The sequence below is a fragment of the Bolinopsis microptera genome, chromosome 1 (genome assembly GCF_026151205.1).
Source record: "Bolinopsis microptera isolate Bmic1 chromosome 1, MBARI_Bmic_1.0, whole genome shotgun sequence".
Taxonomy (NCBI): Eukaryota; Metazoa; Ctenophora; class Tentaculata; order Lobata; family Bolinopsidae; genus Bolinopsis; species Bolinopsis microptera.
The window spans coordinates 19,506,861-19,528,971 of NC_087072.1; the positions used below are offsets into that span (position 1 = coordinate 19,506,861).

At 36.6% G+C, this 22,111-nt stretch overlaps 3 protein-coding genes across 3 annotated transcripts in view; 2 read left to right on the top strand and 1 right to left on the bottom strand.

Moving 5' to 3' along the window:
- Positions 1-22,111, top strand: part of LOC134823996 (probable ubiquitin-conjugating enzyme E2 W-A) — a 73,929-nt gene that overhangs the window by 15,930 nt on the left and 35,888 nt on the right. The gene's annotated exons all lie outside the window — the stretch shown is intronic.
- LOC134823992 (E3 ubiquitin-protein ligase ZNRF2-like) lies at positions 1,695-19,207 on the bottom strand. The gene is made up of 6 exons (XM_063835613.1): positions 19,033-19,207; positions 14,291-14,421; positions 13,509-13,601; positions 5,133-5,192; positions 4,254-4,299; positions 1,695-2,482 (listed from the first exon to the last, which is right to left on the bottom strand). Exons 1-6 carry the CDS (start codon positions 19,185-19,187, stop codon positions 2,425-2,427), a joined length of 543 nt encoding a protein of 180 aa, XP_063691683.1. The 5' UTR covers positions 19,188-19,207; the 3' UTR covers positions 1,695-2,424.
- LOC134825906 (galanin receptor 2a-like) lies at positions 16,365-18,055 on the top strand. The gene is made up of 3 exons (XM_063838101.1): positions 16,365-16,718; positions 16,856-16,991; positions 17,174-18,055. Exons 1-3 carry the CDS (start codon positions 16,508-16,510, stop codon positions 17,835-17,837), a joined length of 1,011 nt encoding a protein of 336 aa, XP_063694171.1. The 5' UTR covers positions 16,365-16,507; the 3' UTR covers positions 17,838-18,055.

The window sequence follows — 22,111 nt, forward strand, 5'->3', positions numbered from 1 at the left end:
CTAGAGAACGGGTTGAAAAAGTCACGTGACAGTCGAGTGTAGACTTAGAGTGATTAATCATCATCCAGAACTTTTTTTTCTCCGATTTCAATAAATTTGGTACCAAAAGTTGTCTAAAAATGTGAATAAAATAAATCCACCGTGTAGCAATTTTCGCTAAAAATGCTACACGGCGCTTGTTGTTGTTCGCCGCGCGTGCTTTTTTCGCGCAAATTTATAGTTTTTGGCCTATAACTTTCACATTTTCAATTATTATCACATAGTTATTATGGTATCGTAATCAGCTCATCGAGGCAAAACTTTTAGTACTAATATTTTAAGATTTAAAGGAATTTTTTTCAAAAGTTTTTAATCTGAACACAAGGGTCCCTGTAAAATTTGGAACAAATTTTCGAAAAATTTGGTGCTTTAAATATTATAATTTTGGTACCAAAAGTTGCGTCTGATTAATATAAGCTCATTACGATTCTGTAAGAATTATTTCAAAATATTCAATATTTTAGGAGTTATAGGCATTTTAAGCAATAAATTAACCATTTTTCGTCCTTTGTACACTTTTGTAATGCACAGGAGGCCCATATACATCTCGACGTTATCGTGCTACACGGTGAATTTTCATTATTCACAGTTAAAGGCAACTTTTGGTACCAAATTTATCAAAATCAGAGACAAAAAATTCTGTGCCAACTCATGGCGCTTATTACATAGACTACGGGGCTTAAGGCGGGAGCTTGGAGAGTGGGGACCATTAATTTGATAAACAATTTTGAATTTGTTAATCGTTTCGAGAGTATGAATTTTGTTAGTGACTATTGATGAGGAAGAGGTATGGTGCGAAGCGTTGAAAGATTTGACAGCAGAGGAAGAGAATGGCGATCGGAAGAAATTGCAGCTTTGGTCTAGTGGGATGCCAACACGGCAAATGATCGCTACAAAGAAAATTTCTTTGCGATTATAAACCCGGGTATCCGTATAAGTCGTTTGTTGCAGAAAGTATGACGATCACGATGGATCACAGGTATAACTATAGTGGATTCACAATTGTCATATCAAAGAGATACGGAGTAAGCAGAGGACATTTGGAGAATTTCAGGCAACACAGAGCAAACGGAATTCTGTTCCAACCCAAGCCTAGGAAAGTAGGAATACAGAGGAGTTGTTGAAAGTGTTAGGAGATCTGGTAGCGGCTACCTAGCCAGAGGGAATTCCCTCTAAGGCAAGGAACTTGATCTCGGAGATGAGCACGGAATTACTGGGCCGCGCTCAGCCTGTCATTCCGCCAAATCTATATTCTATGTTAATGAACATAATAGCCTGGGGTCCTCAGGTAAGCACGGAACTGAAGGTGTTTGTTCAGGACAAGGATGAACTCCTCCGAGTCCTGAAACGATTGGTGTGGAGAGTGACAGAGTAACATTGTTACGGGATCACGGAAAAGTTAAGCAGCGGGCTGCAATCGAATAGATGGACAGGAAAAGTGACACGAGAACGCGAAGATGGAGGAGGATAGAATTTTATATGAATTCTCCATCACGCAAACATTCCCCTTTTCGTCATAAACCATATTGTGCAAATGTATGTAAAAGATTTTGATTTTGCATTCATATTTCAGTAAAAGTCGACGATTATATGTATTTATCTGTAGTTCTTATTCCTTCGAACTTGAAATAATTGATTTAAAAAAGAAAACAATATTTTAATGTTAGTTTTACATAAAAACATCGACTAATACAAAACATCTATAACCCTTGTTTTATTTTTGAAAACGAATGATCAAATTAATTGCCAGTTTATCAAAAGAAACTAGGCGGTAACCAAATTCATTATAAATATAATACACAACTGAGCGTTGGTACCCAAAACATACCATCAAACAGAGCCGTCTAGTTTTGCATTCGTCGGAGATTAGACTTCGTTCCAGTAGACTTTCGTTTTATTAACAAACATAAAATATATAATATTATCACGGTTTTTACACAACATTGCATAACATCTCTTACAATCCCTGAAGTCGTAGTTTTAGGTACTGAAACGTAGGAGTATAAAAACAAAGGGAAAACATATTCCTTCTCTCATCAACATTTTAAATAGGTTTCAACGGAACAATCTTATGTTCACTTCAATCTTTGACTATCTCACGCAATCTCTTATCATCACAAGAACAAAACTCTAGAAAAGTGGCTTAAATGTTTGCCGGGCAAAGAAATAATTGACAAAAATTCAAAATGTCATTAACGAACACGATTATAATAACGGTAAGGAAAGCGAGATTGTGAAGAGAGTTGATAGCGTGGTGGGTACTGAGTGGCAGCTCACGTGGGCTGCTCACGTGGGCAGCTCACGTGGTACTGGGTGGCAGCTCACGGGTCGCAGAACAGCACACAACTATTAACAAGGAAAGGGGAAAGCAGTTCTGAGAAGGTTTCAATCGGCTGGGTGTTTGGGACAGCTTCTGTTAACATCAAACCACTGGTCTATGCACCTGGGAGAGAGAGAGAGGAGTTAGTTTTTATCGCTTTAATGTCTCGCATATTTCGACATTGTACTTTAGAACCAATTGGTGCACTCTTCATTCTTTATATCGAGTAACATTTGTCGGTTGCGGTGATAACTCATTACTTCGTATCAGTTTGGCGACTGGCATTAACTTTCTCAACATTTGTTTATCATCGTTTTGAATGGAATATGTAAACTGGGATATGTAAACTGCTGTCATGGTCGCGGTGGAGTTGTTGGCTAAACCACGTACGCATAGATATAAGTAGTTTATGACCTCAGCTAACTAATGACCATCTTGAAGCACTGAGGGGTGCGGCTTTGAATTTTTATATCTGGAACCAGACCAGAAAAGGATGTTATGGCTTGTATCTAATCTAATTTAGACTTATCTCCACATTCATCTCGGGTTTTTAGCTTTAGTAATACAAATTCTCAGATTACAACTACGCCCCCGTACAAGCTTCAAGCCTGAGGCTTGACTTTCTTTAAATGAATAAATATACCACACATCCTCGATATACCATAACATTTAGGGCGATACCGTCCAAGCTTAACGTGACCTACCTTACCGATGCTAAAGGCGGGGTCCCTATGGGGAAAAGGGATTTAAAATTTGCCGAGATTCTGCCGGTAATGCAATTTTCAGACAAAAGCCATGCAGTCGGAAAGGGAGGATGGGCCCGGATAGGGGGTCTGGTAATAAATTAATTTTGCTTTCGTAATATATGTAAGCGATCCCGAAGGCATATTTTAATAGGTTATTTAGATATTTCATTAGATCCTGGCTCTTAAGAGTGTGGTCGCAATTAAAATATCAGTGTTACCTCTGAAGTGTTACTTATGATACAGTGTTACTTCTGTTATGACATGCAATAATTCATATCCCTCATTAAATAATTAATATACAGAAAGTGGCTCCCATAGCGCGCGGTGCCTACAGATACGCTGGAAACAGTGGACCGATGTGCAGCTACTCAAGCAAGGATTAGTCAGCAGTAGGGAGGTCTGTAATTTGTACATCAGCCTCTATAGAGTACACATAACTATATGTAGACGACTTGGCTTCATGCCGCAATTAACTAATAACCTGTCCTTAGATTTTACCCTTGGGCTCACAGTCAGAGCACAGTTTGGCGGGAAGAGAGGGGATGCCGAAGGGTGAGCCTACAGTTTAATTAGTTAGGGGGTAAGGCGGTAAATAACTAAGACATGTCCGACCCTGCCATATCGGCTAACAGTTTTGGGCTTCAATAATAAACCAAGGATATGTTGGATCTTCACTATCTGATTTTCACAGTTAGTTATACCCAGTAACCCAGACTATAGAGTCATGCATCAACCAGTCTGCCGCATAGCTGCTATTTTTATCACCATACTTTTCCTTTAAAGTTATCGAAAAAGCATACAATTTAAGCACTCGATGCTGTTGCGCGCAATACTGTCTACAATATTAACGTGCGGCGTCAACCCTAACCGTACCGCGGCCGCCGCCCAATTGTTGCATAAAATTATACAGAATAAAGAAAGAATCCAGTAATTAAGGGAACTTTACACTATGTATTACACGCGGCCTAAGCTATTGAGTCACTGCAGCCACCATAATGCACTGAAGATATGAAGATATCCCTGTACACACAATAGAGAATGCTGAATTCCTTGCAGCCTGCAGGGTTAATTACCAAGACAATACGACCCAATAAAGAGTACAACTAACTCAAGTACTCCGCAATACACACTCCGGTAACTTTACTTACTTTTTGTGATATATACACAGACACTGTAATCTGGCTATGACGTTTCCTGAAAATGTCGGCGTGTGAATTTCTGGGAGATTAACGTCGTATTCTGAGTATTTTAGGTAAATTGATTATTAAAATCAAATCAAGGAAACGGAACTTTGAGAGCGTGAAGAACAGGTAATTATTAAATTATATGGTTATACGAGTATCACGTGTAATTTAAAATGTTGTTAACGTGAACAGTGTGATTTAAAATCTTGAAGCAAAGGCTTAGAAAATTCTTTTATTGGCCTGAAATAGCAAAGAACTAGGAAACATTAAAATAATAGAACCAATGATTACTTTAACCACATGAAATCAAGCATTCCATACTTTGTACAATTATCTCAAATCTTTCCTTTGTACAGAACGATTAGATACTTAACACGCTATCTACAAAGTACAAGTCACTTCCGACACACTGTATATTACAACTTAATGTGTTAATAGTATAGAGAACACTCAGTAAGTGACCGCTCAACAAAGACAGCTGCTACGGTTATCCACACGTTGCACAATGTTATATATAGATGGGGACTTGGGCGTGACCTCTAATTATCATTGAAGAAGTGCCATGAAAATATCACATAGAAGGGGTGGGACTTGTCCTAGAAATGACAATAAGGATTATTGTAACTTGACTACTTCTATTACATATTTTAGAGAGAACACTTCAAGTGATCGTAATTGTATGATCTCATCATAGTCTTGAGACCGGAGAAAATAGATATTATACCTATATCACAACTGTAGTATTGCTAGGTGGCCCAGTCCATTAGTTTCAATATTGATACTATCACTATTCAGTCTAGGTGATGACACGTTAAATAAAATACTACAGAACAATTAACTTACCGACTTCCATGTCATCCATACAGATATCACATTCTCCGGCCTCTGCCGCCAACACGTTTTCTGAAAACAATGATTTCTGTTAGTGATGGATAATAGCAGATATTAGATTTGTACGTTGATGTGTGTAGAATTGTTTTGTGAATATTAAGTAAAGTAAGCAGCACCGTTTGTTGGTTACCACATTGGAATTGAAAGGATCTCAAATAACATATCATTTAATGTTCACTTTATACAGTAAACACTAAACAGCTCACAATATAATTTCTAGTTCACCGCTCTACAGATAATTCAATTTCACGACTTATATTATCATTACAGTTTCTTCCACTTCGGTACATTATAGTTTGACAAAGATCCAGGCTACAGCTACAATCAAATCATCCTTTGAAAATAAGGGGATCATTCAATTGTGAGTTTCGATTTGGTTGACTTTTAAGATAAAATAATATTCCGTATTTCAATGACATCGAGAAATGATTTTATGTGAAACGCTGTGTGACATCATGTGCCAAATCTCACACGAAAGAGGATCGGTACTAACTTCAAGGAAGGAGTATTTCTAGAATATACTTTCAGTTCCCAAATGTAGATTAGGTAGAAAATAATCACAGTACAGTGTACACATTTAACTATGGAACTTATCTCGACTGAATTATTTTCACAACTACAAAGAGTTAGTTAATATTGCTAAGTATTCGATTTGATCATATCAATATTATGGTAATCTTTCTTCGCTCTTATGAGTGGGTCGATCATATAGTTTGATAGTTGGTGACGAAGTGAGAGTCTCCACTCAGTGTTTCAAAACAATTAGTTGTCGACGTTTAAATGACAAAGGCGTGTTGCCGAAACGTCGACAACTAATTGTTTCGAAACACTAAGTGGAGACTCTCACTTCGTCATCAACTATCAAACTATGTCTATATCAATATTACATTATAATCTTGTCGAAAAGATTGACCAGTCTAATATTTCAGAAAACAAGAGTAAATCAATACATATATTGCCCCCCAGCCTCCCCCATATATTATATTCAATACATCCAATATGAAATCAAATCTCTCGATGAAATTAATGTGAAATAAAGAATCGCCAACTTCTCGGAGTTCTAGAATATGAACACCATATCTCAACCTCCTTAAACAGGTAACCTTGTATTGGTTGTACGTTAAAAACGCAATACGTAAGGAAGATGTAACAACAGATTTAACAAGCTTGCTATGTTGCGCGACTACAAAGCATGGACCACTTCTAAAATCTAAGAGATAGTGAATTTCCAAGAAAGTACGCTTAATTTCTCAGAAATATATATCAATATTCTGAGGAACATTACGCATGCACACTCGAGCAGATTTTACATCAAAACCTAAAAGAATAAAGATATTCATCAATTATAGGACCTCAATTAATCTACCGACTAAGATTAATTAATCTAGTTACGTCACTGTGTAATCATTATCTCGATTCCCACGAGTTACGACTAATATAATCAAATCAAAATCTTAACTTCACCACCGGTATCACATTTATTATCATACGAGATCTACATAATATCTACATAACGAAGTTTTGTCGCAACACTATAACAACTATATGTGATAAGCTCAGTTAGTATCATGTTTAAGGGTACTCCTTGTATTCACTATTAACTTTTTTATAAGAAACCTTTTTATAAAAAGTTGGAGGTCGAGTATACTAAAATACGATCTCAATAATAGCCAGGTCTCAGAACAACTAAACTACCACTAAACTAGGGTTCTATCAATGTTGGATCTAATACCCTATATATATGTACTTTTCTGCGTAAACTTTCTCTAAAATATAAAATGGCTCATGAAAACGAAGGTTTGATGGTTGTGGATATGACAGCTGAGGGTGAATCAACTTATAAAATACTTCTTAATAAGGTTATAAGTTCAAGTAAAATATAAGGAGACAAGCTGAGATTGTTTCTTTGACTCCCTTTACCTTTACATGGTACTTTTTATCATTGGCAAACTTTCTATTAATGGACAGCTATATATTGATATACTACATGTATAAATCAAACACATTGCGTTCTAGTTATCAAAGTTTATAATTTATATAAGTAGGAGTTCCTAGAAAATTGGAAACTTTGAACACATTGACCAACCAGGGAAATAAGTTATTAATGGAATATTCATTGAAATGTATTACTCGGGAATTGTTAGTACTGTAAAGGAAACATTGTTTTTTTAATATCGCAGGTAATAATATAACTGAATTTATACATTGTATCACTCGTTCATGATGATTAAACTTTCGTCAATTTATAGAGAGCTCATTATTATATTAGTGATGTGATTATACTGATAATTTGCACATTCCAATTATGTAGATTATAGATTGTAGATTATGTGATTAATAAATCACCTTTAGTGTGGGCCTTCAATAACCATGTGAAAACAATAGGACGGAGATTGAATAATTTACGACACGATTTCTATTACATATTATAGTATTAGACAGACACGGTAGGTTAAATTAGTGAACAATGCAAATGGACATGATTTTATTAAGGCCAGAGGGGGGGGGGGGGGGGGGTAAAATTCGTTTTTCCAGATTTCACATATTTGATCAGAGCTGCTGGAGACGAACAAGAAGAAAAAACCGGACCGAAATCTGACCTTGCGTTTTTGAGATATCGCGCGCCAAATATTGAGGTTTACCTGTAATTACATGTAAACCTTTAACTGAAACTGTAAAAAGTTTAAAAACCTTAACTTGAGAAGACTGGCCACACCCAGAAGCTGAAACTTGGCACAGGTGTTCTTTGGGGTGTTAGGCAAAAACGTTATGTTTTAGAATTCTGATTTTTGCCATTGTTCTTGAAATATGAGGTTAACTTTAACCCAAATTCGATTTTATTTCGAATTTGTGGTAAAGTTAACCTCATATTTCAAGAACAAAGGCAAAAATCAAAATTCTAAAACATAACGTTTTTGCCTAACACCCCAAAGAACACCTGTGCCAAGTTTCAGCTTCTGGGTGTGGCCAGTCTTCTCAAGTTAAGGATTTTGGTATTAAAAAAAAACCGTTTCGAGTAAAACGAGTTTTGGTGTTTTCATTTCACTGTCAAAATCTCAAATTGTGCATTATTTTCCGTATTTAGTAGTGTCTCCATACAATTTTTGCTTTAAGGTGTAAAAAGATCTTCATTGAGATACTTTATATTGGGAAAATCAACATCATAAACCAAAATTTGTCTAAAAATGAGGTTAACTATCATGATATCTTGTAATAGTAGTAAAAATAGATTGTTAACCTCGCTATAGACCATATTACACTGGGATTGGTTTATCAATACATTGCTATACATGTAATAAAACATTTGCCCAGTGTAACGATAAAGTTTTTGAGGTTAACATGTGATTGACTGGCCCGATATTCAACAAATGAGAGGTTAACCTCATTTTTGAGCCATTTACGGGTGAACTCTTCTACTTAAACATGGTCATTCCAAATCACCTTTGTCACATGATAATATTTGAGGCATTGTAATACAAATAGATACCTCACTGTGATATTGTGGTACATAACAAAAGTAAGAATCATATGTAAATAATTCTTAAAGTACCAAGTGTGATGGTTAACCTCATTTTCAACACTTTCTCGAGATAAAATTAAGTGAATCAGCACTACATCTATTTAGAAATTTGTATGTCGTAATCTTACGATAAAAATAACAACTCTATCGTCTAATCTATTTTCGCTATACCTAAATTAAGAGGTTAACCTCATTTATAAACGTTTAGATAGCGTTTTTACTGACAATTATGAACCTAGAATTCAGAGTTAACATTTGCTGACCGAAATAACAAAAAATCTTGGAGTAAAATAACATCTTAACCTCAATTTTAGTAACCTCAACGTTGTAACCCTAATTTTGTAAGAATCGGTTAACCTCATTTATCAAAAAAAGTTAAGCAGTTACAAATATGTGAATGGCAGCAAAACTTTTGTCATCAAAAAATGAATTTATTTAAAGAATAATATTTTTGTAAAACTTTTTGAGCGTTTACCCCCCCCCCCCCCTCTGGCCTTAACATATCTCAAGAGACAAGATATTGTACCCATTGTACCCCTGATCATGGAATGTTATTTCCGTTCTGCATGTGATTTAATCCGAATCTCCTTTCAAATTAAGATAATTTTGGTCAAGTCATTACAACTTTACAAAATATTATCTAGATCTTTAAAAAGTAGATTCTGAATAATTTCAAAGTCAAGAAGGGTGTATGCCTTTACATCACCCACCAACACCTTCACATCACCTTTACATCACCTTTACATCACCCACAAACACTTTAACATCACCCACCAACACCTTCACATCACCTTCACATCACCTTAACATCACCCACAAACACCTTAACATCACCCACCAACACCTTCACATCACCTTTACATCACCTTTACATCACCCTGGCCTAGTGTGAGGTCTACTTCCGTAACTTCACACACATTACCATGAAACATAAACTTACAACCTGCCGTGACATGTGAGATTCTCTCCAACTCTTTTAAACACCGTGTCAACTGTCACGTGCTACTTTAAACAACAAATACAAGAAACTTTCCTCGGAATTCAACGATTATCCAAACGTTACATGATACTGTAAAGCGAAACTCCTGAATCCAAATGAAGCTGAATACGATTAGCATATCCGACATTAGATAACTAGGCTCCCGTCTGATCTCGGTATAAAATCTACACACTCTTTACCTCCTACCTTCATGCTTTAACGTACATTAACAAATGAGCAGAATTCTGACTCTGACCTACTTGGTAGATTAAATGTAATCTACTTGGTAGATTAAATGTTAATTTAGTTTGCTTGTCCAGGCGATTCATAATTTGTAATTCCCGACAAGTCCTGCCAACCACCCGTTTCCGGTCCGATAAACCAGAAAAAGGTATGAAATTGGTCCGCTTCCGGTCCGTCAACCAGAGCTCCAGACTGACCGGTCCATAATGCGAATATTATGTAATACAGTACTAACAAAATAACATGTAATACAGTATTCTGTTGATAAATTGTTACTTATTACTCCAAATGTATAAATTTCTTAAAGAAACCACAAAAACCACAGTTTCAAATGCTGGTATTTTTCAAGTTGAGAATAAGAACACAGGAAGTTCGAGAACCACACAGGACATTCTTTGAAACACAATCTAATTACTCGGAAGGATCTAGAACCTTCCAACTGAGCCTCTTTGGTTGAAAATGAAACAGTTAGATAACAGTTAGATAACTTAATGCTCTCAATTAGACGCCAATCTCTCTCTAGAACCAGCTATAGATAGATGATTCGAGAGGGATCATGCATCTTATAGTATGGAGGTCACGTCAAACCTTAACAAACTACACCATGTTCTAGCTTCAACTAATATCAGTGATTCAGTCGCGTCGTGACATACGTGTAACTTTGACTCAAACCACACTGAGTAATATTGCTGTTTTAACACATAAATTCAGGCTTGCTCAAAACGAAAAATTTTCTTAAAATACTGGAAACAGAATAAATGGCAAGAAAGCCTGTTAAATAAACCACAAAATTTGTGCAAATTAAGTGATCAAGTTAATTTAAACCCCTCAAAAGTCAAAATGTACATATGTTTGAAAACTGCAGGAACCGTAAAGTATCCTCCACTTGTGGAATTGCGTCATAACGTTCCTACCAGAATGCTGTTTGCACTATCATAATAATCTTGAGGTATTGCTAAATATAATGTTAATTCTGTGTGGCGTACGTGCTTAAATATTTCTTTATTGTATTATTATTGTGTTATGGCTGCCTGAATATTAAATGTGAACATCATATCATATTTCAATGTTAACTACGTTTGGACGGGACTAGTTTTATTCGATTTCAATGTTTGCAGCATAATAACAACAATAAAATGTCTTTAAATGAAGAGCATTAATATGATAAATAAATACGATACAATTATTACAATAATTGATTTAGATCAATCAACTATATAATAAATACTGTAGTATACTCCAGTACCACTATTGATGGAGCTGGAGTCGTTAGTGTAAATGATGCTTACAGTCACTACTTACAGTTAATTACTACTTGTACAGTTAGTAACTAGTAACTACTTACAGTTAGTTAATACTTACTGACTTACTGATCCACCCAGCAGCTTCTTCCTAGAACCCACGCCAATTTTTTAGTTTTGGGTTAAAATTCTATTGACACTATCAAATACAGAGACTATGTACATAAATTGTACATATAATTCTCTGCAGAGAATATGTACAATTTCTGTACTCAAGGAAAGATTTGAACCTGATATGACATTACACTGAATTCCAATTAAGTAATAATGCATCTATATTAAATTGAGCTAAACACCATCATGTATAAGTACAGTGAACATTACTAAATGTAATGCTAATTATGCTATGGTACACGTTACAACACACATTATATTATGTAACATTATTTAACGTAATATTACACGTACAATATATAAAGTTAAAACGTTATTTAACATGTAAAATACTTTTCTGGCCCTAGCACTCGCTTTACAACTGCCATTTTAACAGCTCGAAGCTGTATCCCACATTGCATTGTTCATAACATAATCTAAAATCTAACGTAACACGTAGCATTTAAAAACACGTACAACACATTATAACACAGACAGTCCACATTATTGTCTACTCGACACAGTGATGATGATGTAAAATGTAAAGCATGTAGTACACACACACACACTCTCTCTCTCTCTCTCTCTCTCTCTCTCTCTCTCTCTCTCTCTCTCTCTCTCTCTCTCTCTCTCTCTCTCTCTCTCTCTCTCTCTCTCTCTCTCTCTCTCTCTCTCTCTCTCTCTCTCTCTCTCTCTCTCTCTCTCTCTCTCTCTCTCTCTCTCTCTCTCTCTCTCTCTCTCTCTCTCTCTCTCTCTCTCTCTCTCTCTCTCTCTCTCTCTCTCTCTCTCTCTCTCTCTCTCTCTCTCTCTCTCTCTCTCTCTCTCTCTCTCTCTCTCTCTCTCTCTCTCTCTCTCTCTCTCTCTCTCTCTCTCTCTCTCTCTCTCTCTCTCTCTCTCTCTCTCTCTCTCTCTCTCTCTCTCTCTCTCTCTCTCTCTCTCTCTCTCTCTCTCTCTCTCTCTCTCTCTCTCTCTCTGCAACAGGAGGCAACTAATGATCCTCACTCAGCGAGCTACATTAAAATCTCTGTATAGTCAGTTAAATAACAAATCGTTACATTAATAATTCATACTGCATAAATTAATAAATTAACTACTAGGTTAGAAGTTTTATTAGGTTATTAGCTTTAGAAGTGATTATATAGTTTTTGGTTATTAAAAAAAGAAGTATTTTATTTATTGTTTCTAATTCTAAAGGGTAATTATTGATTCATAACTTGTACATATAAATGTTTTTATTGTGGTTAGTTTCTAAGACACATCCAAAAGTGTCTAACGTGTTTCTATCAGAAGTGAGCAAAATTGGATGATCTGCGCATGGCCAAAATCAGTTGTTATCATATAACTCCAAAATTAAGCATTTTTGGCATATATGTTGCTTCATAAGTTGCAATGTATATAAGTTGTATGTAAATGTGGCTATTGCGATCATTTTGAGCCCATTTAAAAGTTAGTGCGATGTTTAGAAATCAGAAGCCGATCATGTACATTGTACAACTATATTATATATGAATATTATACAAAAGGGCGATTTTCCCAGTCTGAAGTATTGGGCTACGAAGTGTTTTCGGTTCTATAAACCTCTGAGAGTCCACAACAAATGCTAAGCCCTCTACTATGAAATGCAGGTAATAATTACCTCATATTGTCCATATCCACCCAGACTAAGTAGAGTTACACATATTTCAAGTCCACAACAGCAACCTTCCCCACACTAAACCACCACTTACAACTACTACTCACTTAATTATTTAATCGTGCACTGTTTGTGCTAATTTATGGACAAATTTGTTTGTAATTTGGGGTGGCTCGATGAGACTTGGCAACCACACAAGAATTAATACACTTCTGGTATTATGACTATTAATCAAGCGCATTAGTGGATTCCTTTGTTTTCTCTCAGCATTTCAAAAGAGCCACAATGCAGCGGCTGTTTTGTACTCATACTCTTTGTAGTATGCGAATTCAGGTATGGAGACTGACTGCGTGTCAAACTATTTATTGTGAGGCCGAGGTGGAATATTTGAAAAGTTACAGATTTCTAGGCGCTGGCATTGAAAAATTCAGAATTCAGTCAGGAGCAAAATTCTGAATTCTATACTGAATTCATACTTGACTATGCTATTAAAAATACAGAGTAGCTACTTTTATTATAAATTAATAACAACATTAGTTAAGTAAGACAAAGAACTAACCATTATATGTGACTCTAGGTTTAGAAAGACAAAGTACTAAATGCTCCTCGATATCGTCTCCCATCAGCTTCTTGCTGCATACCGGACATTTTACTGAAAGAGAAAGGTTACAATTACTACTTCCCTGTATCCTTGATTAATCCAGGATACAATCCAGGACCATCCAGGAAATGGTTTACTAGAAATCGGGAAAATACAGGATATTACCGTTCTTTGTTCGCAGCTAAACTGCGTGTGTACAGAGCTATAGCTCATGTTGAGAGGAACACACAGACAATGAGAATATATCTAGCTCGTGACACCTCACGAGTCAATACAAAAAACACGGCATTGTCATATATTATACAGCTGAAATGATGGCTTTCTCAACATACAAGATGGTGGTACAATGTAGAATGTATGCTTACTTTAACCACGTAATAGCGGTAGCGCTAGAACCACTACCTGCTACCGCTATTACCTTTAAAGTTGTAACTTTGTCACATACTAGTTTAACAGCTGATACAATCAATAATACAACTTAATTGAGTATTGAGTGAGAAGAAGAATGTTATGACTAACGAAGATAACGAAAAAGGATGGCCTGTAGCAGGAAACGTCCGATACTAATGCTTCTACAGAACTACACAAGTGCAAGTAGGTAGGTAAATATTTCATGCTAGGCATGTAGCAACCATTACGGTAACCATCCATCGAAAAAGGAGAATATTAAGAAGAATGTAAAGAAAAATGAGAATATTAAGAAGAATATAAAGAAGAACAACAACAACAACAACTCTCACCGTTACTGGCCCAAAGGGTGTGGCTGGGGAAGGTAAGTCTAGCGTTAGGGTTGGGGGCCGAGTTGCTCATACCCCACAGGAAACCCATATCAGGTCCTCCGGGGACCCGGACTCTCTGCTGCCTGATCGGTCTGAAAATATAGTGAGGTAAATAAGCTTAACTAGCATAACGTAATCAAGAAATATAAATACCTTAACTAGCATAACGTAATCAAGAAATATAAATACCTTAACTAGCATTATCAGGGAATCTCCAGGATTCAGTGGGGTTCAAGGGGTTAGCAAGGACACGGTAAATATTGTGACTATAAATTAACGTATTATATGTAGCTTTGTCAACTTTTCAATTTATACCATTTATAGAAGTATGACGCATAATTTTGTCGGATTTTATTCCACCTGCTCCCCAACATATTCGCGTGATTTGAAACTGTGAATTTTAACCTTAACAATAATAGTCTCGAAGTGAAATCATCAGACAAGTTTAAAAACAGAAATAGACACGGATATGAATTCCTAGAAGCATCATTCAAATTCTGGGAAAGTGACAAAGTCTTTAATCGCTCGGTCTGATGTAATACATACTTGAGCTCTTAATCGATATTATCTCTAAAAAACCCATACAAATATATAATAATGAAAGTTAAAGTTTATTAGGGAAGATCAAGACAATGAAATGACGTCAAGCTTTAAATTTGGACCAATAACAACATTATGTATAAAAAATGAATATTGTACAGAATATTATCCAGCCAGCAACTTTAATATTATATCTTAAAGTGACTTTTCCTTAATTGATTTACCCTGGATGCAATTGATAGATTGGTGTGGATTTAGGATTATAAAGTTAAAGCTTCTCATCTTGATAAACTTAATCACTGAGCGATAGACCATGAAAAGCGAATACAGAGCTAGCATCCGCATATTTTCATTTATTTGCATTGATTATTATATCTATGTATTTTGTAGAACACCAATTTGCAAAAGTGGACCTAAGACCTCGATAAAAGTGTTTAAACAAGTATTTTAAAGGGCCAATACAAATATTTATCATATCGATATGTTTAAATTAATATATTCTATAAATAAGATAAGATTTTGACTTAATATAAAATGTTACATCATAAAATAACAGCTTGTAATTGTATAATTGGACCACTAAGTTATATAATATATACTGAATAATTTGAGCTGAATAATATAAGTGTTACAATATTTTGTAACATAAATTGTAACATAAATTGTAACATAACATGTATATTTCCAGCTCTATTCACCAAACACCCCAACTTTACGCCTCATAACTTTCTCAACTTAATAATGTGAAAATAAAGCTTCAAACTCGGCAGTTCTGGACGATTACATCATTTTTACCACAACCTTAGAGACTGACTAGCAGATCAAAGACGTGATGTGCGTGATGTTCGTCTGAAGGTTATTATTAGTAACCATGAGGCATGAACCTTAATTAGCACTTCATTACTAAGATTGGTTTAACGATCAAAGAACTAGACCCCTTTTACTGTAAACAGGCACCGCAGATCTGCAGCCATTACTAACTTTGCTCCTTACAATTCCTAACTTACCAACGCTCAACAAGATTATTATACCAATACAACATTAAGTAATCCCTTAGTCATCAAATCCCCATTCCCCCTATAAGTTAATCACCAGTAAACCAGTAATCGTTCTATAATCACGGTAACTCTCCACCGGGACCACAAGTTGAAACATGTGTCATGCGGTGAAACGGATTAGATTTGTGTCAGCAGATGTCTTGTTGTTCACGTGACATGTCATGTGACCTGCCATGTGACCTGTCCGGACTCTCCAATGAAACAAGGCCTACACCATCTCCTGACTTAGATGCCTATCTTGAGACAATATATTGGGTATTTTGTTGCTGCGGCACCTCCTGTCCTCACAATAGACATTATATGCCCACCACCTGCCTGGCTGGTATTGTAGCCACAGGTATTGTTTTCAAGACCCGGGTATCACCTCTTCTATTTCCATTCTGCTCTGTTTAAATACCGCCTCTATTTCTCAGCAGGATCATACGGTCACGGACAGGTTGAACGATTTTTATTTTTCTGATTTTCTCTGTTCGGCAGTAGTTGATTCGATTTAGATGCCACAGGCCACTCATGATTATGGCTGTTGATATTTAATCAACTCTCAAAATCTCAAAGTCTCTGAAACTTTCTCTCTTGTAGAATGTGTCTAGAAACAGAGAGAAGTGTCCCAGAGTTTTGGTTTGGATGGTGCTACTTGGTGGTGATGAGTCTGGCGGCCCTTGCTAACATCGTCCTCATCACCTTCTTCTGTGTCAAGAGGAAGTATCACCGCTCTTACAATATTGCTTATCTTAATCTCGCTTTCACTGACGCCATGGCAGCTCTCTTCGGAGCTACTTTCCGAGGACCAGGTTACAGTCTACAATATTTGTTTGTTACCTATCAGCACTCAAATATTCAGTATTAATAGGAGTCTGCTATTTCACGAATTTATCGTTTAAAATGCACTTTGTATATCCCACAATCTATTTCCTCATCACCTCATCAGGTTACATACTCGGTATCAGATCAGAACTCTCTTGCAACTCCAGTATCTATCTAAGTCTCCTTATATTCCACGCCAACCTGGCCTCCGTACTACCAATAACCATTGATAGGTTCACTGCCGTAGTTTATCCTCTCATGTGAGATTTATTATTTTATTAATTCTATAGGCAACCCGGTATTGTCGAACAGATTGGTCATTGCAACTTAAGGTTATTTGAACATATTTGGAATTCATTAACTCTACCAATAAATAAATTAAATCGTAAGTCTAACCAGTGTTCTTAGTTCTATAGAAATCAAGTAACTCTCTCCCATTCAGGTACAAAAGTTCAGAGTACCGCAAGACAATCTTCATCAGCATTACACTGGTTTGGCTACTTTCAGTATCCTTCATTGTCTCCCTGGTTGTAGTCTCCCACTCTAAACACTTTGATCTCATTGTGTACAACACAGCAACATGCTTCTGTGGGTTCGGAATGTGGCAACATCTTGATGTTGCATTCTACATCAGAGACACTCTCTTCATGTACATGCCCTTACTAATCAACCTCTCTCTTTACATAATCGTTATAAAACAGCTGAGGAGTTCCAAGAAACGGTTCAGGTCCATGCATGGGTACGTGATCCTGCTTAGATTCGCTATAATCTGTGTTCTCTTCACAATATCCTGGCTACCTCACGTTGTAAGGACCTTCTTGTCCCTCTCAATGGATATAAACCACACAGTAGCGTTAGCTAGCCAGCTGTTCCTTTACATGAACTGTGTTACTGACCCCCTCATGTACACATTACCTAACAAGGTCCTGTTAGCTTGCTTCAAGAACAAGAACAACTTTATCAACGAGAAGAAGACATTTGTTTCAGTTGAACGAAGGAAAAGCTCTGCTCAGGAAATAACAAGGGCAGCACGACAAATCTCGATGGAGAGCAAAACTTTCTCAATAACAGGGGACAGTGTATTCTGTAATAGTTCAGCGGTGTAAACGGAAAGCTCTAGGGACAGGTTGTGAGGTTTAGGACCATTTAATCCTTATACTGAGCACCAGCCGATATTGAAGATAAATTGAATTTATTGCATTTGTAGACAACATTTCAACTACCCCAACTAATTTTATTAAATTGGAGGCTGTTACATATTTGAATATTTAAGTTAGACTACTATTTGATGTACAGTTTTACTGTTATGATGAAAGCTTTTAAGAAGGTTCTGGAGACATAGGATCGATATGATTTAAACTCGTCCAGAAGCTAATGTAGTCGAATACAGCTTAATTCTGAGATCCTGAATAATGAAACGAAAAGTTTCAATGAAACGAAAAGTTTTATTTTACATTCCTTTAGTCATAAATAAAATAAGAGCTTAAACCACGAATTAGTTAGCTAGAAGTAAACTTGAGGAAATATTTTTGGTGATTGTATATAATTATTTAAAAAACTTTATTTGGTTGTTAGTATTTTAATTATGGTAAGTGGTTGAATTTAGTGAGACAAGGTCAGTTTCTCTATTATCTTAGAAAAATTTCTACTTTACAGTAGGCAATGCTGAGTGGCAGGAATGAGGGACCAAAACGCTTGGGGCTAACAATGGCCCAAAATAGTATATCACAATTCCATAACGGCTATGTTTCATTTCGAATACTTACTTGTACTTGTACAAGTTCTGGAGATGAAGATGGATATATCTAAAATTCTACAATTCTACAATTCTAGCAGCAACAATGAAAATCAGGCAATCCCAGCCCTGGCTAGCCAAAATGTGTATCCTGGTAACTCAAATAAACAGTTACTGGTATACATTGTTACTTGGTCATGGGGCTACATATGGCCCCCTGAGTTGCAGCCGCTACATCTCAGGGGGCCAAAAAAATGGGTCTCAAAATTGGATGCGTCAGGGGCCTGGAGCACAAAAAGGAAAGTATTAAGCAATCCATTTAATTTTAATAATCCATTTAATTTAACTCATTCAATGACAAAAATTGACGAGGTCACGCAAACCCCCCCCCCCCCCCCTCCCGGTCCCCCTGCCCCCACATTTCATCATTTTAAGACTGGACTGTTTTAGGAGACAATGTTAATAATTGTAAAAGCTTTCTCATTAGAATTTTTTCAAAATATTATAATTATAAAATAACATCAGGAAGACAACAATGTTGAAAACAGTTTGTAATAAAAACTTACCTGGATCCAGATGGTGCGCTCATAGAACTAGACATGGCACGAATAGAGCTGCCACTGCCGCCTCCACCAACACTGATGGACCGCGCGCGGACATTGCCGTTGTCGTCTAGTTCCTCTTCTTCCCTTGCCCTCAAACTGTTGATCTTGTTACCCATATGGCCGAGATGATTCCATTCCTACTGATCAGTTAATAAGATTAAGAAAAACTGTAATAAAAATTAAAACCTGTCACATGGGTTGAAAAACCTTAACCTGGTAACCTTGTTGCCTGCACAAGAGCAATTATAACTGCACATATGAATCATATCTGCACAAAAAACTTTTCTCAAGGCATGACCTATCAGAATAATTTTGTAATTTTTTGTCAAAGAGGGATTCTGTTAAATGCGAGGACTTCTTGGAGTTGCATTCAGATTTTGTTCAGAACAAGAGTGTTCAACATGACACGTTGATGTCTGAACTTGAAACACTTATGGCCAAGCAAACTGCTGTGAAAACTGCCACAAAGTGGCTCACTTCCACTGGAGAAGAATATGTATGGTCTTCCTCAAATGGACACACCACGACTAAGGAGCCAATCGATATTTTAAATTATCCTGGGATATCAGAGCTTATGCATGATATCAACTCCAAGTTTGGCTGCAAGCTAAACTCATGCCTAGCAAGCATGTACAAGTCTGGTTCTTGTGCAACTAGGTACCACAACGACGACGAGGTGGCTCTTGACCAGTCGCAAGGTATTTATGTAGTTTCATTTGGAGCTGAGAGGACCCTCGACATAATTCCAGAAAATGGGGATAAGCGATGTAACAGTAAATGCTATATCACCCCAAAGGACTGTAGTTTGTATATTATGAAACCGGGGTGTCAGGAATATTGTCTTCACAAGGTTCGTGCAGAGAGCTCAGTTAAGGGGACTCGGTATAGCTTATCTTTTCGCTGTCAGATACCGAAGACAGATACAAATGTAGTCAGAGAGCAGATTGTCCTCCCTACAATTCCTATGCCGCCCACCACCACCTCAACACCAACCCTTTACTACCGAAATGCTCCAAGAAAACCGAAGAGCAGGAAAACCACTGTCCTGTTTGGTACGTCAATGACAAAATTCGTACGGACAAATAAGTTGGGATTCCGGGGAAGGAAAGTAATCAATGTGTCTCAAAGTGGTGCAAAAATTAGAGACATCACTGAAAATATTCATCATTTTCATAAAACTCATGCAGCTGCAGAAGCTGACGATATTGAAAAGATTATATTGAGTGTTGGTACAAATGACATTAAACATTCTAAGTATGGGGTTCAGTTCCTTAGGAAGTATCTTACTGAATTAATTGACACCACTAAGCAGTTATTTCCCGCTGCAATTATAATTATCCAATGTTGTCTTCCTATTAAGTGTTTATATTCCTACATAGCAAAGAATGTTCTAGATTTTAACAATCTACTTAAAGACTTATGCCTAAAGAATAATTGCGTGTTCCTAGACTGTTTCTCAGACTTTTTAACCCGAGACTTTAGATCATGTAATGAACTTCTATACCATGATTGGCTTCATCTCAACATGAGAGGAGTAGGTTTACTGTCCACTTGGCTTAAGTTTGTTGTAAACGAACACAGTTTTGACAGGGTTGTAAATAATCTTCTGAGAATTTAAATCTTTGATCTTTTCTTCCATTTAATATTTTGATTAAGACGTTGCGCCTAAAATTAAAACTCAAACAAATCTCTGATTTAATCTTTTTCACAATTTTATGCCTCCCATTTCAGGTATATTCGGTCACTGTCCATTTTCCAACATGTTAGACAATGAATCGTTTAGACTTAGAATAGGTCTTTTTGCATGCAAAAGGCCTCGTACACAGTCAAGAAATGCACTTTTACATATCAACACGTGTATACCTAACAAAATTTACACATTTAAGTCTCCATACACCCCACACATCAACTACAATTATCATAATCATATGTTTCTCTTCTATTCTCTCATCATGACTTACTTTCTCCCAATTCTTCTCTCCACGGTTAGGTCCATGAACACCGTATTCCCCCTAGATTCTGATATTCATTCCTCTCTACTCCTTGACAGCCCACGTTATCTTATACCATTTCTTGCTTGCTCCCACATCAAACTTTTCTTTGTAATTATCTCCTCATGGTTTATAAGAAATGTTCTTCTCCCTGGTAAGATTAATAGAGTCAAGTATTCCAGCCGCCTCAGGCGTCTAGTCTCTTTATTCATTCTTTGGGTTTTCTCTCTTAACTTTCTTTTGATAACTCTTGTTAATCCTTCTATGCTTAATCCAGGTCCCAACTCCCTATCTGTACTATACCAAAATGTCCAAGGTCTTATTCCTTTCAGTAACATAAGCTCCTCCCATCCCCTTCTTGATAGTAATAAGATTTCCGAACTTCAATCCTTTGCTAACATAGAGCAGCCTGACATAATTGCCCTAAATGAGACTTGGCTCAAAAAGTCTATTTCTAGCAACGAAATCTTTCCTTCTTCTCAATATGAAATCTTCCGCAATGACCGCACGAGAAAGACTCATCCTCAAGATCCTAATAACCCTAAAAAGTTTAGGGAAAATGGAGGTGGTGTTCTTTTGGCTGTTCGGTCTGATCTCGATGCCACTACAACCCGACTACCAGTTAGCCTAGGTGCAGAAATGCTTGCCGTTAAAATTGCTTTTCCTAACAAAGAGAGTAATGTAATCTGTACTTGTTATAGAGTAGGAACTCTTGGGTTACCTAATCATGATGTCATAGTTAGTTATATTCGCAAGCTAGTTTCCAAAAAGAATCCCCCTAAAATCTATGTTATTGGTGATTTTAATCTCCCCCATACAGACTGGCTATCTTCATCCAGTACCGTACCTATTGAGCAATCCTTCATAGATTCTTTCAGTAATCTTTCTCTCTCCCAGTTGATCACATCACCCACCCATAAAAGTGGTAATACATTAGACATTCTTCTCAGTAATTATGATAACACAATCGATAACTTGAATGTCTGTGATCCTCATTCCGTGTGCAAATCTGATCATTTTCCTGTCACTTTTTCAATTAAAAGCTCCTT

Excerpts from the sequence above, each read along its gene's own strand:
- LOC134825906 (XM_063838101.1), top strand. The coding sequence starts at position 16,508 with ATGTGTCTAGAAACAGAGAGAAGTGTCCCAGAGTTTTGGTTTGGATGG. Across the intron at positions 16,719-16,855 it reads AGCTACTTTCCGAGGACCAG|GTTACATACTCGGTATCAGA; the intron begins GTTACAGTCTAC and ends TCACCTCATCAG. Across the intron at positions 16,992-17,173 it reads GCCGTAGTTTATCCTCTCAT|GTACAAAAGTTCAGAGTACC; the intron begins GTGAGATTTATT and ends TCTCCCATTCAG.
- LOC134823992 (XM_063835613.1), bottom strand. The coding sequence starts at position 19,187 with ATGGGTAACAAGATCAACAGTTTGAGGGCAAGGGAAGAAGAGGAACTA. Across the intron at positions 14,422-19,032 it reads AGCGCACCATCTGGATCCAG|ACCGATCAGGCAGCAGAGAG; the intron begins GTAAGTTTTTAT and ends CTATATTTTCAG. Across the intron at positions 2,483-4,253 it reads CTGTGTATATATCACAAAAA|GTGCATAGACCAGTGGTTTG; the intron begins GTAAGTAAAGTT and ends TCTCTCTCCCAG.